We start from the raw sequence: 16,612 nt of genomic DNA on the forward strand, positions 1-16,612 counted from the left end.
AACAGTCAACAACTGAGACTGAATGACAGTTTCCATTCAGCATGTTAATTCAATTCCTTTTTTCCTTAAAAAAAGAACACCTGAAAACTCTGTAAGCAAGGATGGGGTACAGAGGTTCTGAGAGAGAACCTTGACAGCCTTGGAACAAGTGACTGATTAGTATGGAGGAGAGGAAAGACTAAAAGTTCAATTGTAACTTGTTTCCTAAACTGTTGGTTGTCTTGATCAGTTAATTTTCAATATTTCTCAGCATGTGCCCTCATCCTCAACCTGTAGCTGAGAACATTGCCTCTGGAATTGTGTTCTGCAGGGAATGTGCCAGTGCTTTTACTCTGGGCTCACAACTCATCAACTTCACAAATGTCAGCTGGCATAAGCTGCAGACATGATCCTCACTGCAGCTCTTGCTGTAGCACTCTTCACCCCTGCTCCCCTGACTGAAGATGTCTTTCTGATCTCTTATGCTGCACCCTGTTTCCTAATTTCCCATATCTATATGACTCAGAGTATGACACACTTATTCTGTACAGGTGTCCAAGAGCATTTGAGGTCTATCTTAAGTCATTCTTACAGTGTTTGAGGGTGGGTTTTCTGGAAGCAACATGTCTTTCTTCTCAACATCATGATTGAGCTGCAGCAGCTCCAGCTAGCTGGAATCACTCTGACATGACAAAGAGGAGCTCAGGAGACAAAATGAGCTGAGCTTCATCTCAGTTGCTCACCTTCAGCCATGTTCACCAAAGCCTCCTACGTTGCAATAAAATCTTGTCAATCATCCTGCATTGGTGAGTGACACCAACACTGCCAGCAGTAGTCCAGTGCTGCCAGACGGTGTGAGCCAACTGTGTGCAGCCAGCATGCTGATGTCAATGGGCACTGTGGGGTGTGGTGGGGCTTGTGGGGTGTTTTTCTCACCTGTAGGTGGATTAGTGGGTAGTGTGTATGTAGAGCACCCACATTTCCCAAAGGTGGATGTGCTGGCGAACCAGCACCCCAAAGGAGGGTGGTGCACCTAACCATGTGTTTGGGGAGGTTGTGGGTGTGGGGGTGTGTGTGTACATACTTAGAAGTTTGGGAGATTAGTCATGGAAGGATGCATAGAAATTTCCATGTGTTTCTTAACATTTGCTAAGTGTCTTGAATTGTGGTTTATCTGTTTTGTTGCTGATATCAATCCTAAATGTTTGTTTGAGTGCTTGCCAGTTCTTAGATGCTGCTAATAATCAGGTAATTGTCTTCTATCCCTTCTGACATGTCTTGGAGATCTGAACATTCTCCCTGTGGGACACCCTGCACTGTCTCCCATACTGTTACCTCACAATCCCTGGAGTCGTGGACTGGGGTTGCAGAAGATGACCTTGCAATCCAACCTTAGGACCCCAGCAGCACCCAGCTTCAACTCTTCCCTCATGTTGACCATGAGAGCAACTAACCTGGTGCTGCCTGAGATCGAGGTGCGTTTGGCTAGCTCCAGCATAGATGTTCAACTGGTTCTGAACCTCCTGAGTACCCTGATAGACTCAGTCACGAAACTGGAGTTCACGGGGAAGAGGTTTCCTGAACTGGCTAGAGAAGGATAATCCTGAACTGGACTATGACAACAGTATGACTTGCACCATACATCTGGCTGCCTACATCTCCAAAGATAAGACTGTCCATATACAGGGTAAAACACTGGAATGAGTCATTGACTAACTGAGCAGCATTTTTGCGTTGGACTAGGGGAGGTGGGGGTCAGGCTTTTTCCAATGGGGAGGAAGTCTTCCCCATGTGTCCATGTGTTCTGTTTCTATCCCATACTCTTTTTAACTACATCATATGGCAACCTGGGCTTCCAATGATCAGTTGTGTTACACAGAAAGCAGTATTTGAGAGTGTGAATAGTTACCCAAGAGCTGGTGGTGGTATGTGTGAAGTGTACATTTTTTGCACAGAAATCTATCACAACCTTTCTAGCAGCAGGTATGAAACTTTTAGCCACAAGCACATCACTGGAGCATTCTTTGGTCATCTAAAATACTTGCCCTCAGTGCTCTTGACTTATGTGTCAGTAAGTATCCACTGGGTATGAAGGCTTTGTTTTATTTGCAATTATAGTAAAGGCATTATTAGAATTACTTCGTGTCTTTACTGAGAGACAAGAAAAATACGAGACAAACATTTAAAATACCTGTAAATTGTGATAATTTCACTGAATTGCAGAATCACAGAATGGTTGAGGTTGGAAGAGGACTCTGGAGCTCTTCTAGTCAGACTCCCCCGCTCAAGCAGGGCCACCTAAAGCCTGTTTCCTGGGACCATACCCAGATGGCTTATAAATTTCTCAAAGGAAGCAGATTTCATAACCTTCCTGAACAACCTGTTTCACAGTGAAAAACTGTTTCCTGATGTTCAGAGGGAACCTCCTGTGTTTAGTTTGTACCTGATGTCTCTTGTCATTGAAAAGAGCCTAGTTCTTTCATCATTGCACCTTCCCTTCAGTTACTATACAGCCCAGCATGCATGCACATAAATGCAGAGCTAACTATGAAAATGGACATATCTATTAAAAAGAGTAAAGTCAGTGGGATGTAACCACCAGTGGAGTGTGAGATAGTGAATTATTCCAGGAAATATTTGAAGCAAATGGAAGCCTCCTAGGAAGTGTACTCCATTTTCTCAGATCCTCTTTCTTAGGGTATGAGAGACTGAAATGTTAATGGTTAATGGCTCAAACAATCATCCATTTGCAAAAGCAGCTGGTGCAGAGGATGACCATGACAAACCAACCTTTGTTTAGTAAGAAGCTGGGTTTTGAGCCAGATAAGGAAGAGATAAGAATAGCCAGATAAGAAGCAGATCCTTCAAGATGGGATAGTGCTTTTTATTATGCCAATGTGCTCCCTTACACAACTGGCTCAGGTGTGAAAACTCCTGCCCTGCCCCACCCTGGGAAGGTACCAGGATATTTATGTGTAGGGCTGAAGGCATTTGTCCCTTCTGATGGGGCATAAATGGCTCAACTATGGGTATCTGAGAGGAAGCTGCCATGTCTTCGAAGATGTCATAAACCATCAAAGACCCTCGAAGTGCCCCCAGACTCATTTCTGGAGCCTTCCACCAGAGGACTGCATGTGATCCATAGTGTTGCAACTCCCCCACCAGTGGAGGTACACGGGCATTCCCATGTAAACCTAAGTGTATTGAAATATGTGTTTCGCGGGCTTCCACCACCCCTAATGGATCAAGACTATGACCATCACTTTAAACAACAGACATTGAATTTGCAACAGTCAAGTCTTGTCACTGGATCCATGGGTGGTGATATCTTTGTTCTCTAATCCTTTCTTTTTCTTTCTCTCTTTCTTTTCTAACTTCTTCTACTCAAAACTCAGACCCAGCAGCACGGGTTTAGGAGGGGCAGGTCCTGTCTGACCAACCTGATCTCCTTTTATGATCAGGTGACCTGCCTGGTGGATGAGGGGAAGGCTGTGGATGTGTCTACCTGGACTTCAGCAAAGCCTTTGACACTGTTTCTCATAACATTCTCCTGAAAAAGCTGGCAACCCACGGCTTGGACAGGGGCACTCTCTGCTGGGTTAGGAACTGGCTGAAGGGCTGGGCCCAGAGACTGGTGGTGAGCGGTGCTGCATCCAGTTGGCAGCTGGTCACTGGTGGTGTCCCTCAGGATGACTGTTGGGCCCAGTCCATCTTTACTGATGGATCTTTATCTGGATGAGGGGATAGAGCGTACCATTAGCAAATATGAAGATGACACCAACTGGGGGGGAGTATTGATCTGCTGGAAGGCAGGAGGGCTCTGCAGAGGGACCAGGACAAGCTGGAGTGTTGGGCTGATTCCAACGGGATAAGGTTCAACAAGGCCAAGTGCCGAGTCCTCCACTTTGGCCACAACAACCCCCTGCAGCGCTACAGGCTGGGCACAGAGTGGCTGGAGAGCAGCCAGGCAGAAAGGGACCTGGGAGTTTGGATTGACAGGAAGCTGAACATGAGCCAGCAGTGTGCCCAGGTGGCCAAGAAGGCCAATGGCATCCTGGCCTGGATCAGGAACTGTGTGGCCAGCAGGACCAGGAAGTGATTCTTCCCCTGTACTCAGCGCTGGTGAGGCCACACCTGGAGTACTGTGTCCAGTTCTGGATCCCTCAGTTCAGGAAGGATATTGAGGTGCTGGAGCGGGTCCAGAGAAGAGCAACAAGGCTGGTGAAGGGACTGGAGCACAAGTCCTGTGAGGAGAGGCTGAGGGAGCTGGGGTTGTTTAGAGTGGAAAAGAGGAGACTCAGGGGAGACCTCAACCTCTCTACAACTCCCTGAAAGGAGGTTGTAGCCAGGTGAGGGTTGGTCTCTTCTCCCAGGCAGCTATCAGCAAGACAAGAGGGCATGATCTTAAGCTGTGCCAGGGGAGGTTTAGGTTGGATATTAGGAAGAAATTCTTTACAGAGAGGGTAATCAGGCATTGGAATGGGCTACCCAGGGAAGTGGTAGATTCTCCCTCCCTGGAGGTTTTTAAGATGAGACTGGATGTGGCACTTAGTGCCATGGTCTAGTAACCACAGTGGTAGTGGATCAAGGGTTGGACTTGATGATCTCAGAGGTCTTTTCCAACCCATCTGATTCTATGATTCTATGATACTGTAAGGCAGAAAAAAAAATTCCAGTCAATGCCTTAGTAAATGCCTTGATGTGTCTGGATAAATTAAAGTTTAAGTTTTCTAAGTTAAAATTTGTGAAATGTCTTGCTTTGTCTGGATGCTGTTTTAAAATGTGCCAGGTACCTTATTCTACCTTAATGCTCTAAAGTTTGCAAGTAAAACTTTGTTATTGAACCTCCTGAGAATTCTGGTTTTTGTCCCACACACTGCCCAGAATGAATGAAACAACTTTCCCTAAAATGCCAAGCAGACTGGGGCATAACATAGGGTCTGTTGGGAATCTTGAAATTTTGCTTACAGACCATAGGTGATCACTGCCCTAGATTAGTGAAAACTGTGCTTTTGAGCTACAAACTGCAGTGGTCAGGCTTCATTTCTTCTCCAACTTGGAGGCTCTACCTCATCCAAAGGCCATTTTTCCCTTACACATGCATTGGAATCTTAGCCCTGATGAACTGCATCATACTGATGCTTCCTGTTGGCTACCAGATGTTATAGTCCTGACAGAAAAGAGGGAGAAAGGCTGAGTGTTGGAAAATTACTTTTGTGATCAGAAGAAAAAGTACCTGTAAAGCACCTCAGTTAGGATCTTTTCAGCTAAAGTTCAAATCTGTGTTGCTTAAAGACACACTTGAATCTGTATTTTGCCACTTACATATATATTTCTGTTCTTAAAAGACTTGAGCACCAACATCCATCAAAACTTGTCAATGCAGTATGCTTTTATAACAGATTTTTACTATTGTAACTCAGTCTTTTTCCTCCATTTCCAGCATTGATTACATCTTACATCTCTGTAGAAGTGCTCTAACAAGTCAAAGAAAGCCATTTTATAACATTAAAGAAGTTACAGACCTGACCCTTCCTACCCCAAATTCTCTGTGTCCCTCACTGCTATTTGAACAAATTGCTGCCTTCTGACACTCAGCTGCTAATATCCTCTTGGTAGCATGTTACTGTCTGGTATTTGATCCTACTACATGCCCTGTTTGGGTCATATCTGATGTCTCTGTAAGAAGTGTATATACTTGGATCCAGGTACCTGCTGACGTATAACTTTTTAACCCTGGTAAGCCCTAACACTGCACAAGAAATTCAGTATAGTCACTGCAATTTGAAAGTCTTTAAACTCTTCAACTCTTCAGTTTTGAAACTCTTCAAGCACTGCTGTGCAGCTTCAGTGACACTCCAGGAAATCCTCTGTGTCCTTCAAAGAAAGGTTGTCACTCAAGTCACTCCTAACTTCTCACTTTCCCCAGGGCTGCAGTCATCATCTCTCTTGCTGGGAAATGCAAGATGCAACATTTTTTGAATTAGATAACACAATAAATTATCTGGAATTGACATAGTTTTCCTGATGTGGCTGAAGTTCCCAGGTTCTGCGGAAAACCAAGCACGTGGTATCCCTGGGTGCCTCCTGGGAGCTAACTCCTGGGAGCACCCTTTAAACCATGCAGCTGCTCAGAAACTTTCTGTGGTGGAATTAATTCTGTTGCATCATTTCACGTGAATAAGGTTTTTGGAGCCCATGTAGAGGGCAGCACTCCTCTGCAATGGGGTCACAGGGAGCCAGGGAAGGCAAGTGCACCTTTGCTTCCAGGGTGAATTCAGTGACATTGCTTAAGGCCACCATTTTCTTGAGTCTGAGGGTCTGTGTGGAAAGTTAATCATAGGTTAGAGAGCAGGCACAATTCAAAGATGTTTCTTTAGAAATGATACAAAACCAGCCAGAGAAAGTGGGATCAAAGCTGTACATAGAATACAGTAAGTCCTTTTGCACCACAGGACCTACTTCAGCTCCGCACACAAAGCCATGTTCTCAGGCCATATCTGCAGGAAGGACTGAGAAATTAGAACTTTTTCTGTAAGTCCCCACACTGTGCTGGGGCTGCAAACCAGACCACTTACACCAGTCCCAACTGCAGATCATTCTGGGAGGGGAACAGTGATTTCTTTCAGGATCAGATTGTGAATCTGCTCAGAGTTCAAAGTCCTTCCTTCTACCTAAAAGACAGTGTCATGTGACGTAATATTCTCAGGTTTCTATAAACTGTCAGAATAGAGAACATGATTTTCTTACATTACAGTTATCTAAGAGGCTATTAATTTTAATTTCCTCCCTTTTAGATTGTTTTAGGCATTTTTTTTCTTCTGAGTTACAACTCTGATTGAAAATGCTGTTATGCTATCTGGTAAATCTCCCATGCTGTGAGGAAACCATATCCAGGCTCTTCTATCAACAAGAATATCCAGTTTAGCTTACTAAAACTTGAGACATCATTGAACTCATCCCCAAAAGTATTCAATCAGCAGGAAAAAATTCTATCAGTCTCACATCCCCTAACATTGTTCAAAGTAAAGTTTTGGCATGATCTTCTAGGAGGAAGGAAAGCTTAAGCCTGGATGATAAAGCTGCCAGCAGATATAGGTGTTTAAAAGAAATAAGTCTTGGACGAAGAAAAGAGTCAAGAGCTGGTCTTATCTAACCAGAAGAGGCCAAACATATCCTTGCATAGGTGGGACAGTCTTTCATTACAGTTAGTGGGATCTCATCCACACAAAACCGAATCTAGTTAAGAGGAAGTGGCAGAAGCAAAGGTATTAGAAAGAGTGGAACATAACTTTCCTGTCTTGCAGTTGTGCAGAGAAGGTGTCAAGTATTATTTTTATAATGAATATTAATCACCTTTGTACAGGTGATGCAAAAGTTGCAGATCATATTCACAGGTCTTGTAGACAATGATAAAAGAGCAGTGAGAGTTTTACACCACCTTGCTTCCTAAAAGCCTCTGAGTGTTTATTTATAAGGTGAAAAGTACTTGTTTTTGATAAGTGAAAATCCTGAACAGTTTGCGAGGAGCTGCAGGCTTACTGACCTTGTGTTAAAATGAGGCAGATTGGCAGTTCTCATGTCTGCTGACTGGTAGTGGTCCACGCATTCGGCAGCTGACCTGCAGAGGCAGTGCACAGTCCACCCCATACCATGCCTTTATGGCATTTTGTGTGCAATACCAGATGGTAAGGACACAAGTGGTCACTGGAAAAACGTACTTTACTAGAACTACCCACTCTTGTATTACTCATATGCTTTCAGCAGCAAATTACCAGGCAGCCCCAGTCCAGGGTTTTGCATATCCAGAGCTATCTCCATAGCTGCCCAAGCAAATGGCCAGTGCTACATATCAAGGGAGTGCAGCATTTCTCTCACCATGTACCTTTCACCATTTCCTCTGTGTGCACAGATTGATCTTGATTGGCAAAACACCCCATCCTGTCTGAGACGGAGCACAGTGCTTGTCATTTTCTGCTGCTCACATGCACTCTGACTGGGATAATGTTGCCCCTCATCTTGTCCTTAAAACCAGTATTTATCACTCTGACACTGGCAGGGTCCTTCCACATCTCAGATGAGACTATATATCAGGACTCTAGGTGCAGAGTCCCACTACAAACAGATTGGTGTTTTACAAGTCTCTCTGTTCCACGGTTCAAGCAAAAATGAATGCACTCACAGCGTACATGGCAGGAACATGTCAGATGAATGTATCTCACTGCTTGTCTTCTGAACTTACAGCATTGCTTCTCAGTGACACTTGATAGAGCTGAAGGAAAACCTGGTATAAATTCTGAAGTTTCTATCATATAAACATTGGCAGCCCTTGCATTTACTATGAAAAGGAATTTAACTACTTGCTTTTTGCAAAATATCATTTGCAAAGGAAGAATAGGATGTCACCATTTGAGGGAATAAAAGAACAGCTTTGTAACTTCTTTGCATGTTACTTGCTGTGATTGGAAGCACTGTTGAAATCTGTTTTCCAGACTCACAGTATCTGAAACCAGACTGGTTTCTTCCCAAAGAAACTCCAAAAAGCTATTGAGGAAGAAGTGTGGTATTTCCACTTCTGACAGTAGTTACCCTGCAGGCAGTTTCATGGCATGAGACAATGAGTCACCACAGAAGATGGGGCAGAGAGATCTCTAGGAAAGGTCTTGTAAACTGCCTGGTTCACTTCTCCAAATAGTTAGTGGATATTTTTTTCATGTAAAGTTGGAGCCTTTGAAACACCTAGAGGGACATTTGGACTATCTGTATTTATTCCTTCATGTGTGTTTTGAAAGGCACTAAAATATCCAAACAAACCAGACAACTTAGAAGTCTAGTCAGACCAGTATTACACTGTTGTCTTTGTAACATTCTATAAAGGAACAGAGCTAAATGTTCAGGTGATCTAAAATATCCATATAGATCACACAGACCTGAGTTTCTATCTTTGGATGGTCCTACATGAATTTCAAGAATCTGTTGGCTCAAACTGGTTGCCAGTTAAGGACCCATCACTGTGCTCTCTTACATGATAAAGGTATCACTTGGGCTTTTAGGTGCAATAACACACATTTCCATGGAGGTTTCATTAAATACTACACACTAAGCCTACCTGTAGCTGACAGGTTCAACAAATAATTATATTGTTCCTTGTAGGCTGACTTGCTGCTAAAATGGAACAGGAGGTGACTGTCAACGTCTGCTGTATCTGCTCCAGTTGCTTTTATATAAATAAAAAACCCTTTAGACCTAGGAATTAATTTTTTTTTTAATGAATGATGCCTGAAGTCTCTCCGGGACCCCACAGGAAAGAGTTTCATCTCTGTCCCCTTCAAGATTATTTCCGAAGAGTAGCTTTGCTGCGGATAAGCAGGTCAAAAGTGATGGTAAGGGTGAAAAGAGAGTAGAGAGATGGCACAGCAAAAGCATAAACAGCTATTTTGTGTACTTACAATTTAATTCTAATCTTGCAAAGATTTTGGAAGGTGTTCTGGTTTTTTATAGTTTCATGAAGCAGAAATAGAATATTTTCCAGTAACCATGGAAACACAGAAATAATGATTATCTGAAATTATCTGTACTTGTGGGATCAGGCTTATGTTATCATTGGATGACACATAAGTTAAGCCACACATGCATCCTCAGCAGTGCAATGCTGCCACAGTTGACAGGGAATGAACCTCACAGAGGTCCTCAAACATCTGGAGTAGCTGGAGTCACTGCAGTTCTGGAATATATTAACTCCAGCTGCTGTTGGCTCAAGATATACCTGCTTTCAGCAAGTGAATTTGTGATCAATTAAACTGAAACTGTAACCATGTCTGAGTATGTGCTTTGTTGTCCAAAAGACCTAGTAGCCACCAGCACAACAGTTTTTATGTCTCCTCAAATCTCTCAAAGGAAAGGTCAGTGAGGGATGCAGTGTCTTGGAAGTAGTCACCATCGATGTTCATACCTATTAAAACTGAGGGAGAGAGAGATACAGATGGTACTGCACCAGTAACAGTATTTATGGGCCTCTGGAGGATGATTTGCAGTTTATGTATTGGAAATAAAACCAGAAGAATGAAATGTACTTTAGGGGGGGAAAAAAAGACAGAAAAAGGAAGAGAAGAAGGAATTCAAAACGAAGAGAAGTCCTCCAGACGTCACAAACTGCATGAGACCTAGGACTATACCCTGCCTGAAGGAATCAGATAAGCTGCTCTTCTACAGACCCCAATTGCTATACATCAAAGGAAAAGCAAGAGATCAGAAGTATCTCTGTGACTGTGCTGCTGATGTAAGATACATTTCTGAAAGGATTTGATTTTGCTACTTCACTCTGCTTTGTAAAGCAGCTGGTTTTATGTTTTTCCTCTCTCCAATACAGAGTTTGCTGTGGAGAGTACCAGCCTCATGGAGTTTCTCCCTCCTGAGAAGGACTGCAACTGTTTGTTAAATACAGTTTGAATCTTTGCATGTCACTGTCCATAATCCCAAGCATAGGGTCACTTAAACATCTGATAAATGTGTTTTCTCTCCATCCTGCACCGGGCAGCAAGAAGTGAATCAGCTTCATGTTCTTATTCATAGTGTGGTCTAATTTTTATGGTTCTTGTAATGTGCTCAAAGTTTAAGCAGGTTACTTTTAATGCAATCTAAAAGTTGAAACACTCTGCTTGCAGGACCGTAACTATTTCAACTTTATAGCCTGAGATAAAAAGCCTCTCCTAGGAGGTTGTTAAAATTAAGATCAGTGTTTTAAAAATCTGTTACATCTTTAAAAAATGAGTAATAACCTGTTCACTTGTGGGAAAATGAGCTTGCCAGACTAGTAAGGAACAGAATTTCTGCCTTTCCAGTTTTTGAGAGGCACTTGCACTTTGTTTCCAGGTGGTTGTCATGATGGATGCTATTCACCACAGGAAAAGCAGTAATTTTGCACATATTGTAATATAGTGCAGTATCCCAAAATATGATGATACTAGTTGGAGAGAACAGAAATCTTTTGAAACAGATCAAATTTACTTTCTCAGTGAATTAGACACAGACATAATTTGGGGACGTAGACAGTGCAATTAAATACTCTTTCTTCGGTTTTATATTTTCTTAGCAAAAGAAGTGAAGGCAGAGGAGATGAAACAACCTGGAATAAGTTACTCATGGAACAATGTGGCATAGAAAAGGGCAGTAGTAAATTGTCTGCCTGAGAGACTCAGCAGTTTCCCGAACAGAATCAACTAATATCTAGGCTCCTAGCATATATACACATATGAATGTTATACATGTGGATTTTAGAGATATCTATACATTTCCATGAGCATGAATATTATATTTAAGGTACTTTCTACCAAAATTCTTACATTCTATTTGCTCCATGTAATTTCCATCTCAGTAAAGGTAATTGTTGAGGATGCTAAGGCAATTTATAGGCATCTGTGGGCTCATAAATCTTATGTGCTTATCCTAGAGATGTGTCTTCTATGTATGCTATTTAAGGCAGTTGATATCATCCATCACCATGTATCTATGGTAAAAAAAAAAGAGCTATTGTACCAAATCTGATCTCTGAGAAAGCAAACACAGGTCAGCCCTGGCAGCAGCAGGTTCATTACAGAGGGCAGAATGGAGATGTACAGTTTGTGAAAAAAACTGACACTTCCTCAGGTTTCTCCCTATCTATGGATTCTTCAACTTCCTTGGAAAAAGAAATAAAAACCTAAAAAATCCTGTAATAGTTAGGCTTTCAGGAGAAGGTCAAACATCCATATTAAGGTCCCAGTTACAGGTACTAGACTGGAAAGCATTTCAGACTGTTTTGTGTTAGTGAAACATTTCAGAATATTAAAAATGAACAAGAGTTGGCAACGAGCTTGGAAAAGGAATATTTCCATTCTGGGAAGAAGACTCTGCTTTAGTAGCTGTGCTTAGGAATGCAGTCTTGATTGTGCCCACTTACTCTTCCCTAACTCAGATCACATGGTCTCTGGATGTATGCCAGCCATTATCATTCATTCACTCTATTAGGACCAGACAAGAGCTAAACTGATGTAAAATCCTGAAATGCACAAACTGTGGGCACTGGGTCCTCAGCACCAACTTGTTTCACTCCACAAACCTACTCCTCCTCAGTTGCACTACTCAGTAATGCAGAGACAAATGACTGAGTTAGGTACTGAGTCACCTTTAGGGTGTTCAGCTCCCAAGTCTCTGCCTGTTTCAGAAGGAGCTTTGGGTAAGCCTAGCCACTGAACTCAGGCTTCTCAAACTTAACACTGGAAGTGGAGAGTAGAAATACTCCTCTCTTCTCCCATCTGTGCTTACGAACGAGAGTCCCACACAACTGAGGAGCCCTTCCACCTTTAGTGAATTTGATGAGTTGACCATGTTGAGTGGCTGCACTGAATCTTTCAACTTCTTATGAATTTATCATGTAAGTGGTCTCTCTGCTTGACTATTAATTTAAATATTCATGCAAAATCTAGGATTACTTGATGCTTTTCTCTCTTTCATTAAGCATTAACTCAATATGAGGTCACAGAATTATTTTAGTTGTGAATCAGTTGCTTAATAACAGTTTCCTCAGTCATGTAATCCTGTCGGCAGTAAGGCTCAAATAATTCTTTCATTTTTCTGCCTACATATAAATGTATTTAACCACTACTCCGCACGAAAAGGAAAAATGAGTTAATAAGAGATTTTCAGTACTTGGGTTTACAGTGTCCAAAACATACAGAGAAGCATGTATCTCTGAAATTAAACAGCTATTTCTGTAACTACTTAAGAGATCAAATGCTGTTTGAATGTCAAACATCAATATATCACCTCTTATACAGTACAAGCAGGATCTCACACTGTTTTATCATTAGCAATTAATGGCTTGTTTTTGACTATATCATACATCAATTAAACAAGTTTACAGGCTGCAGTAGGCAAAGGCTAATTGATTTATTTTTAGTCATAATTTTTAATGGATAAAAATTTAGTATGCTTATAAAGTGAAATTTCTCCTGATGAAATACTAAATGTTTCATAAACAAAATATTTGATTTTGACATTACTGTGATGCTGTGTGTCATTTTTAGTGTCAGAAATATTTATGATTTAAACAGAGCAATGCATGGGTAAAATGTTTTCAAAAATTGCAAAACTAACAGAATGTGTTCCTGCCTCATAATAAACAATTGTTGAATGATGTTTATTAAAACTGGCTCTCAAGTGACAGTTAATAAATGCATAGTTCTTTTATGCATGCTAAATTCAGCATTCTGAAAACTTAAAAGCAAATTGATCAAAAACAACGGAGATAAAAAAGTCACAAAGACAAAATACAGCAACACCAGGAAATGACAGGGAAATAATTCAGACTTAAAAATGACTTATTATTTAGCAACTTGTAACAACAATTTACAGAATTAAATTAGAGGCAAATCAGAGTCTTTCTGATGTTTTAGATATGCAATTTCTCTAGTGCATATAGTTTGATCATACAGCAGAGAAATTCACATTATGATGTCCCCTTCAAAAAAACAAAACCCCCAGTTTCTCTCCATTTCTGATTCCAGGTTACAAATATTCATAGATAATGAATGAAGAAGAAAAAAAAGAATACAATAAAAATCAACAATTAATCTATTTTAATCAAAAACTTTAAACATTTCTTTAGTATTTGGACAAGTTAAGACTGTCTATATGCAGTGTATATCTATGTATGTTTCACATATACCCAGACCATATCTGCACCGAATTGCAAAAATACTGGATTTAATGGTCTTTGTGTCCTTTACTGTAATCACTTCATTGGCTCTTTGATGTTGCATGCATTTGCAGTGATGATGGAAAGAGTTGCTTCAACTATGTATTTTCACCCCTGTTTCTAAAAGGTGAAGGGCAAAACTTTTAATCAAGGACCAGTTTATCTTTAATTAGGAAAAACATAATTAGGCATTATCACCTAATTGCTATTACTGATGGAGAAACTCATATTTTCACAAGTAGTGACCCATGCTGTATTATGTCTCTGCTGTTTACCGCATAATAAATCTGTATTTGTGTTTGGCAGCCAGCCAGCAAAATTAAAAGGTAATCAACGTGTTTCTCTGCAGTCTGGTCATCAAAGCCTCTGGCTTCAAAGATGAATAAATAACAAAGTCAAGTTGTGATGTCCTAACAGAAAGCTTTCTTTGGGAATAACTATATTTATCTCCTCTGTCAAGACATCAAATGATACTTGAAACAATTGTATACAAAAAGCTTTGCAAAACAGATGAGAAGAACTGTGTTATACACCTGGTGTTGAATTAAAAAACAGTTTAATGTCTCAAGGCACCACCACGGTAGAATTTTATACCTGCAAGTAATCATCTAGTACACTATTATACAGTTAAGGTAATGTATTAATAAATAGCTTGTGCAATTTTGGGAAGCAATCTATAAAGGAATGTTAGATATACAATAGGCACGTACTATAATACAAATAAAAAATAAAATTCCTAGAAAAAGCATGCTGAGCACCTCTTGGTATAGGTTGAGTTTCTTATTCTAAACACTATGTAAATCTTAACTTACAAAAGGTAAAACTGAAATCTTATAGTAACTGCTTATTTAAACTGATTTTCCTGGGTATTTGCTTCTACGTCACAGGATTACTTTTAGGGACAGAGGACTCTGGTACTGGCTGTAAGGGGCTATCTTGTTCATTCAGTTGTGCGTTCAGGTTTTCAGAAGTTAGGAGAGAAGAATTAAAAACTATTTCACTTAAGTCTGATTTTATGGATACCAGATGTGGTTCTTGAAAACTTAACGGTTCTTCTAACACCTGTGTATTTTCTCGTGTCATTCCCATATCTGACGGTGACTTTCGTTTCATTCTTGTGTATGATTTGTCTAAATTCTCCATGCCTTGGTCAGTTTTCTGAAATCGCCCAAAGAACCAGATGAAGAAACCAAACAAAGCAAAAGCCAGCAAACTTGGAATAAAAGCCAGACATTTGACATCAAGGCTAGAGCCTGTAAATCTGCTATGCAAGAACATGTCCCCTTCAGCATAGGTCCGGTTCGTCAATGGGTTAGTGTTATTGGATCTCCACTCCCAAGATAACTTAGTTCTATTAAGGTCTTTCAAGCTTTCTGAGTCCTTCACTGTGTAGATCTTCTGTCCAGGACCGATATATTGACCATACTCATGAGGTTTGTAAAATATTTGGTTTTTCCACATATTCAGATCCAAGATTAAAACAAGGAAGATAATTCCATAGTTAAACCATTTGCCTGTTTGGAAAAATAAAGTTTTGTCATCAGATATATCCATTTTAGAGGCAGTACAAACACAGTCATATGTAAAATCTATGCAGATGAAAAAAAAAGTCCTTTTTTATTAGTCTGTAAAGCAAAGCTGTAAATAAATTTCCACCATAATCAGATTTATGCTGAATATCCCTTAGTATTTCTCAATTAGGTCTGGACACATAATAAAATAATGTTGTAACATAACCTCTGCAGTATATCAATTCAATTAACATTACGGTTTGTAGGTGATCAGTTGATCAGACCACTAGGTGATGTGGTATAGATCAATAAACCTAAAAAAGCAGGAATTCCAGGGCTTAAAAAATATTCATAGGGAAATTTTCCACGAAAAGGCCATATTTGATAGATCCCTTTATATTCTAGAAATGACTCAGGTTTTCGAGGTTGGTAATTATGCAAATTTTATATACTTACAATGTCTATATACTTATGTTGTTTGATATACCAACCATGCTGTGCAGACATATTCAGGTGGGGGAATTCAGATAAACTGTGACTTATAGATATCGCACCCTTGAGAAATAGCAAGGGCTGATTGTAGAATTCAGAGTCTAGTCAGCTTAGCTTTTCTTATAATCTGTGTGATGATAAACTCCTCCAAAGAGGGACTCATAGTCTAACATTAAGCTTCTGTAATACTGGAGGAGGAAACCTCTCTCCTTTTATTATTTAAAATTGCTCTTTTGTATGCTTCCTCCAGGCATCCAAAAGACATTAAAGGTAACTTCATGCAATTGCAAAGTTGGCCCTGCTTTGAGTACAGTTTCTGGAAGAGATGAACACAAGGTTTCCCTTCTAACCAATATTTTTCTGTGAACAGACAAAACAAATTATACTATTCTCATAGTCAAAGCATGTCTAACATTCTAGCTGGACATGTTAAGATCTTACCTGTGCAGTGACAACTGCCGACCACCCAAGAACCTGGGATTATGTGAAAAGACATTCACGGAGGAATGTTCCTGCTGTTGATGAATGATATTGGTCTATGCTGGAATCATATTTAAGTATGTTTCAAGTGAAAAAGCAAATGAATGTATGAGAGGATCTATTAAATTACTTAGGCTATTGACTTGCAAAGAATAAATGGATTGCAGGAAAGTCTGTTTCTTCCTGAAAGTCTGTGCGTTCAAACTGTATAACCAGAATTCTCCAGGAGCATAAGGAGAGCAACTTCTTTCAGCAGTTATGTTTAACAGCTCTTTCAGTTTAGATTAAATAGACTGAAAATTAACAAGAATGTTCATTCTCTTGTGTTACTGTCACTGTCCGGAAAACAAACCGCACTGAAAAGACCTTGCAGTCAATCCCATATTTTCTGAATAACTCCTCTAGCGAACTCAAG

The 16,612-nt window shown here is 40.4% G+C and overlaps 1 protein-coding gene across 4 annotated transcripts in view; it reads right to left on the reverse strand.

Moving 5' to 3' along the window:
- Nucleotides 1-13,140: 13,140 nt before the first annotated feature.
- Nucleotides 13,141-16,612, reverse strand: part of TMEM117 (transmembrane protein 117) — a 188,061-nt gene continuing 184,589 nt past the window's right edge. For 3 of the 4 annotated variants that reach the window (XM_051795522.1, XM_051795524.1, XM_051795523.1), the window contains one exon: nt 13,141-15,228. In XM_051795522.1, the coding sequence (XP_051651482.1) occupies nt 14,591-15,228 (638 nt within the window). In that variant the 3' untranslated portion in view covers nt 13,141-14,590. The remainder of the gene's footprint in view (nt 15,229-16,612) is intronic. The other variant, XM_051795525.1, reaches the window with a different exon arrangement.

This window comes from Manacus candei, unplaced genomic scaffold (assembly GCF_025592945.1).
Source record: "Manacus candei isolate 608988 ecotype Guabito, Panama unplaced genomic scaffold, ASM2559294v1 h1tg000043l, whole genome shotgun sequence".
Lineage (NCBI taxonomy): Eukaryota > Metazoa > Chordata > Aves > Passeriformes > Pipridae > Manacus > Manacus candei.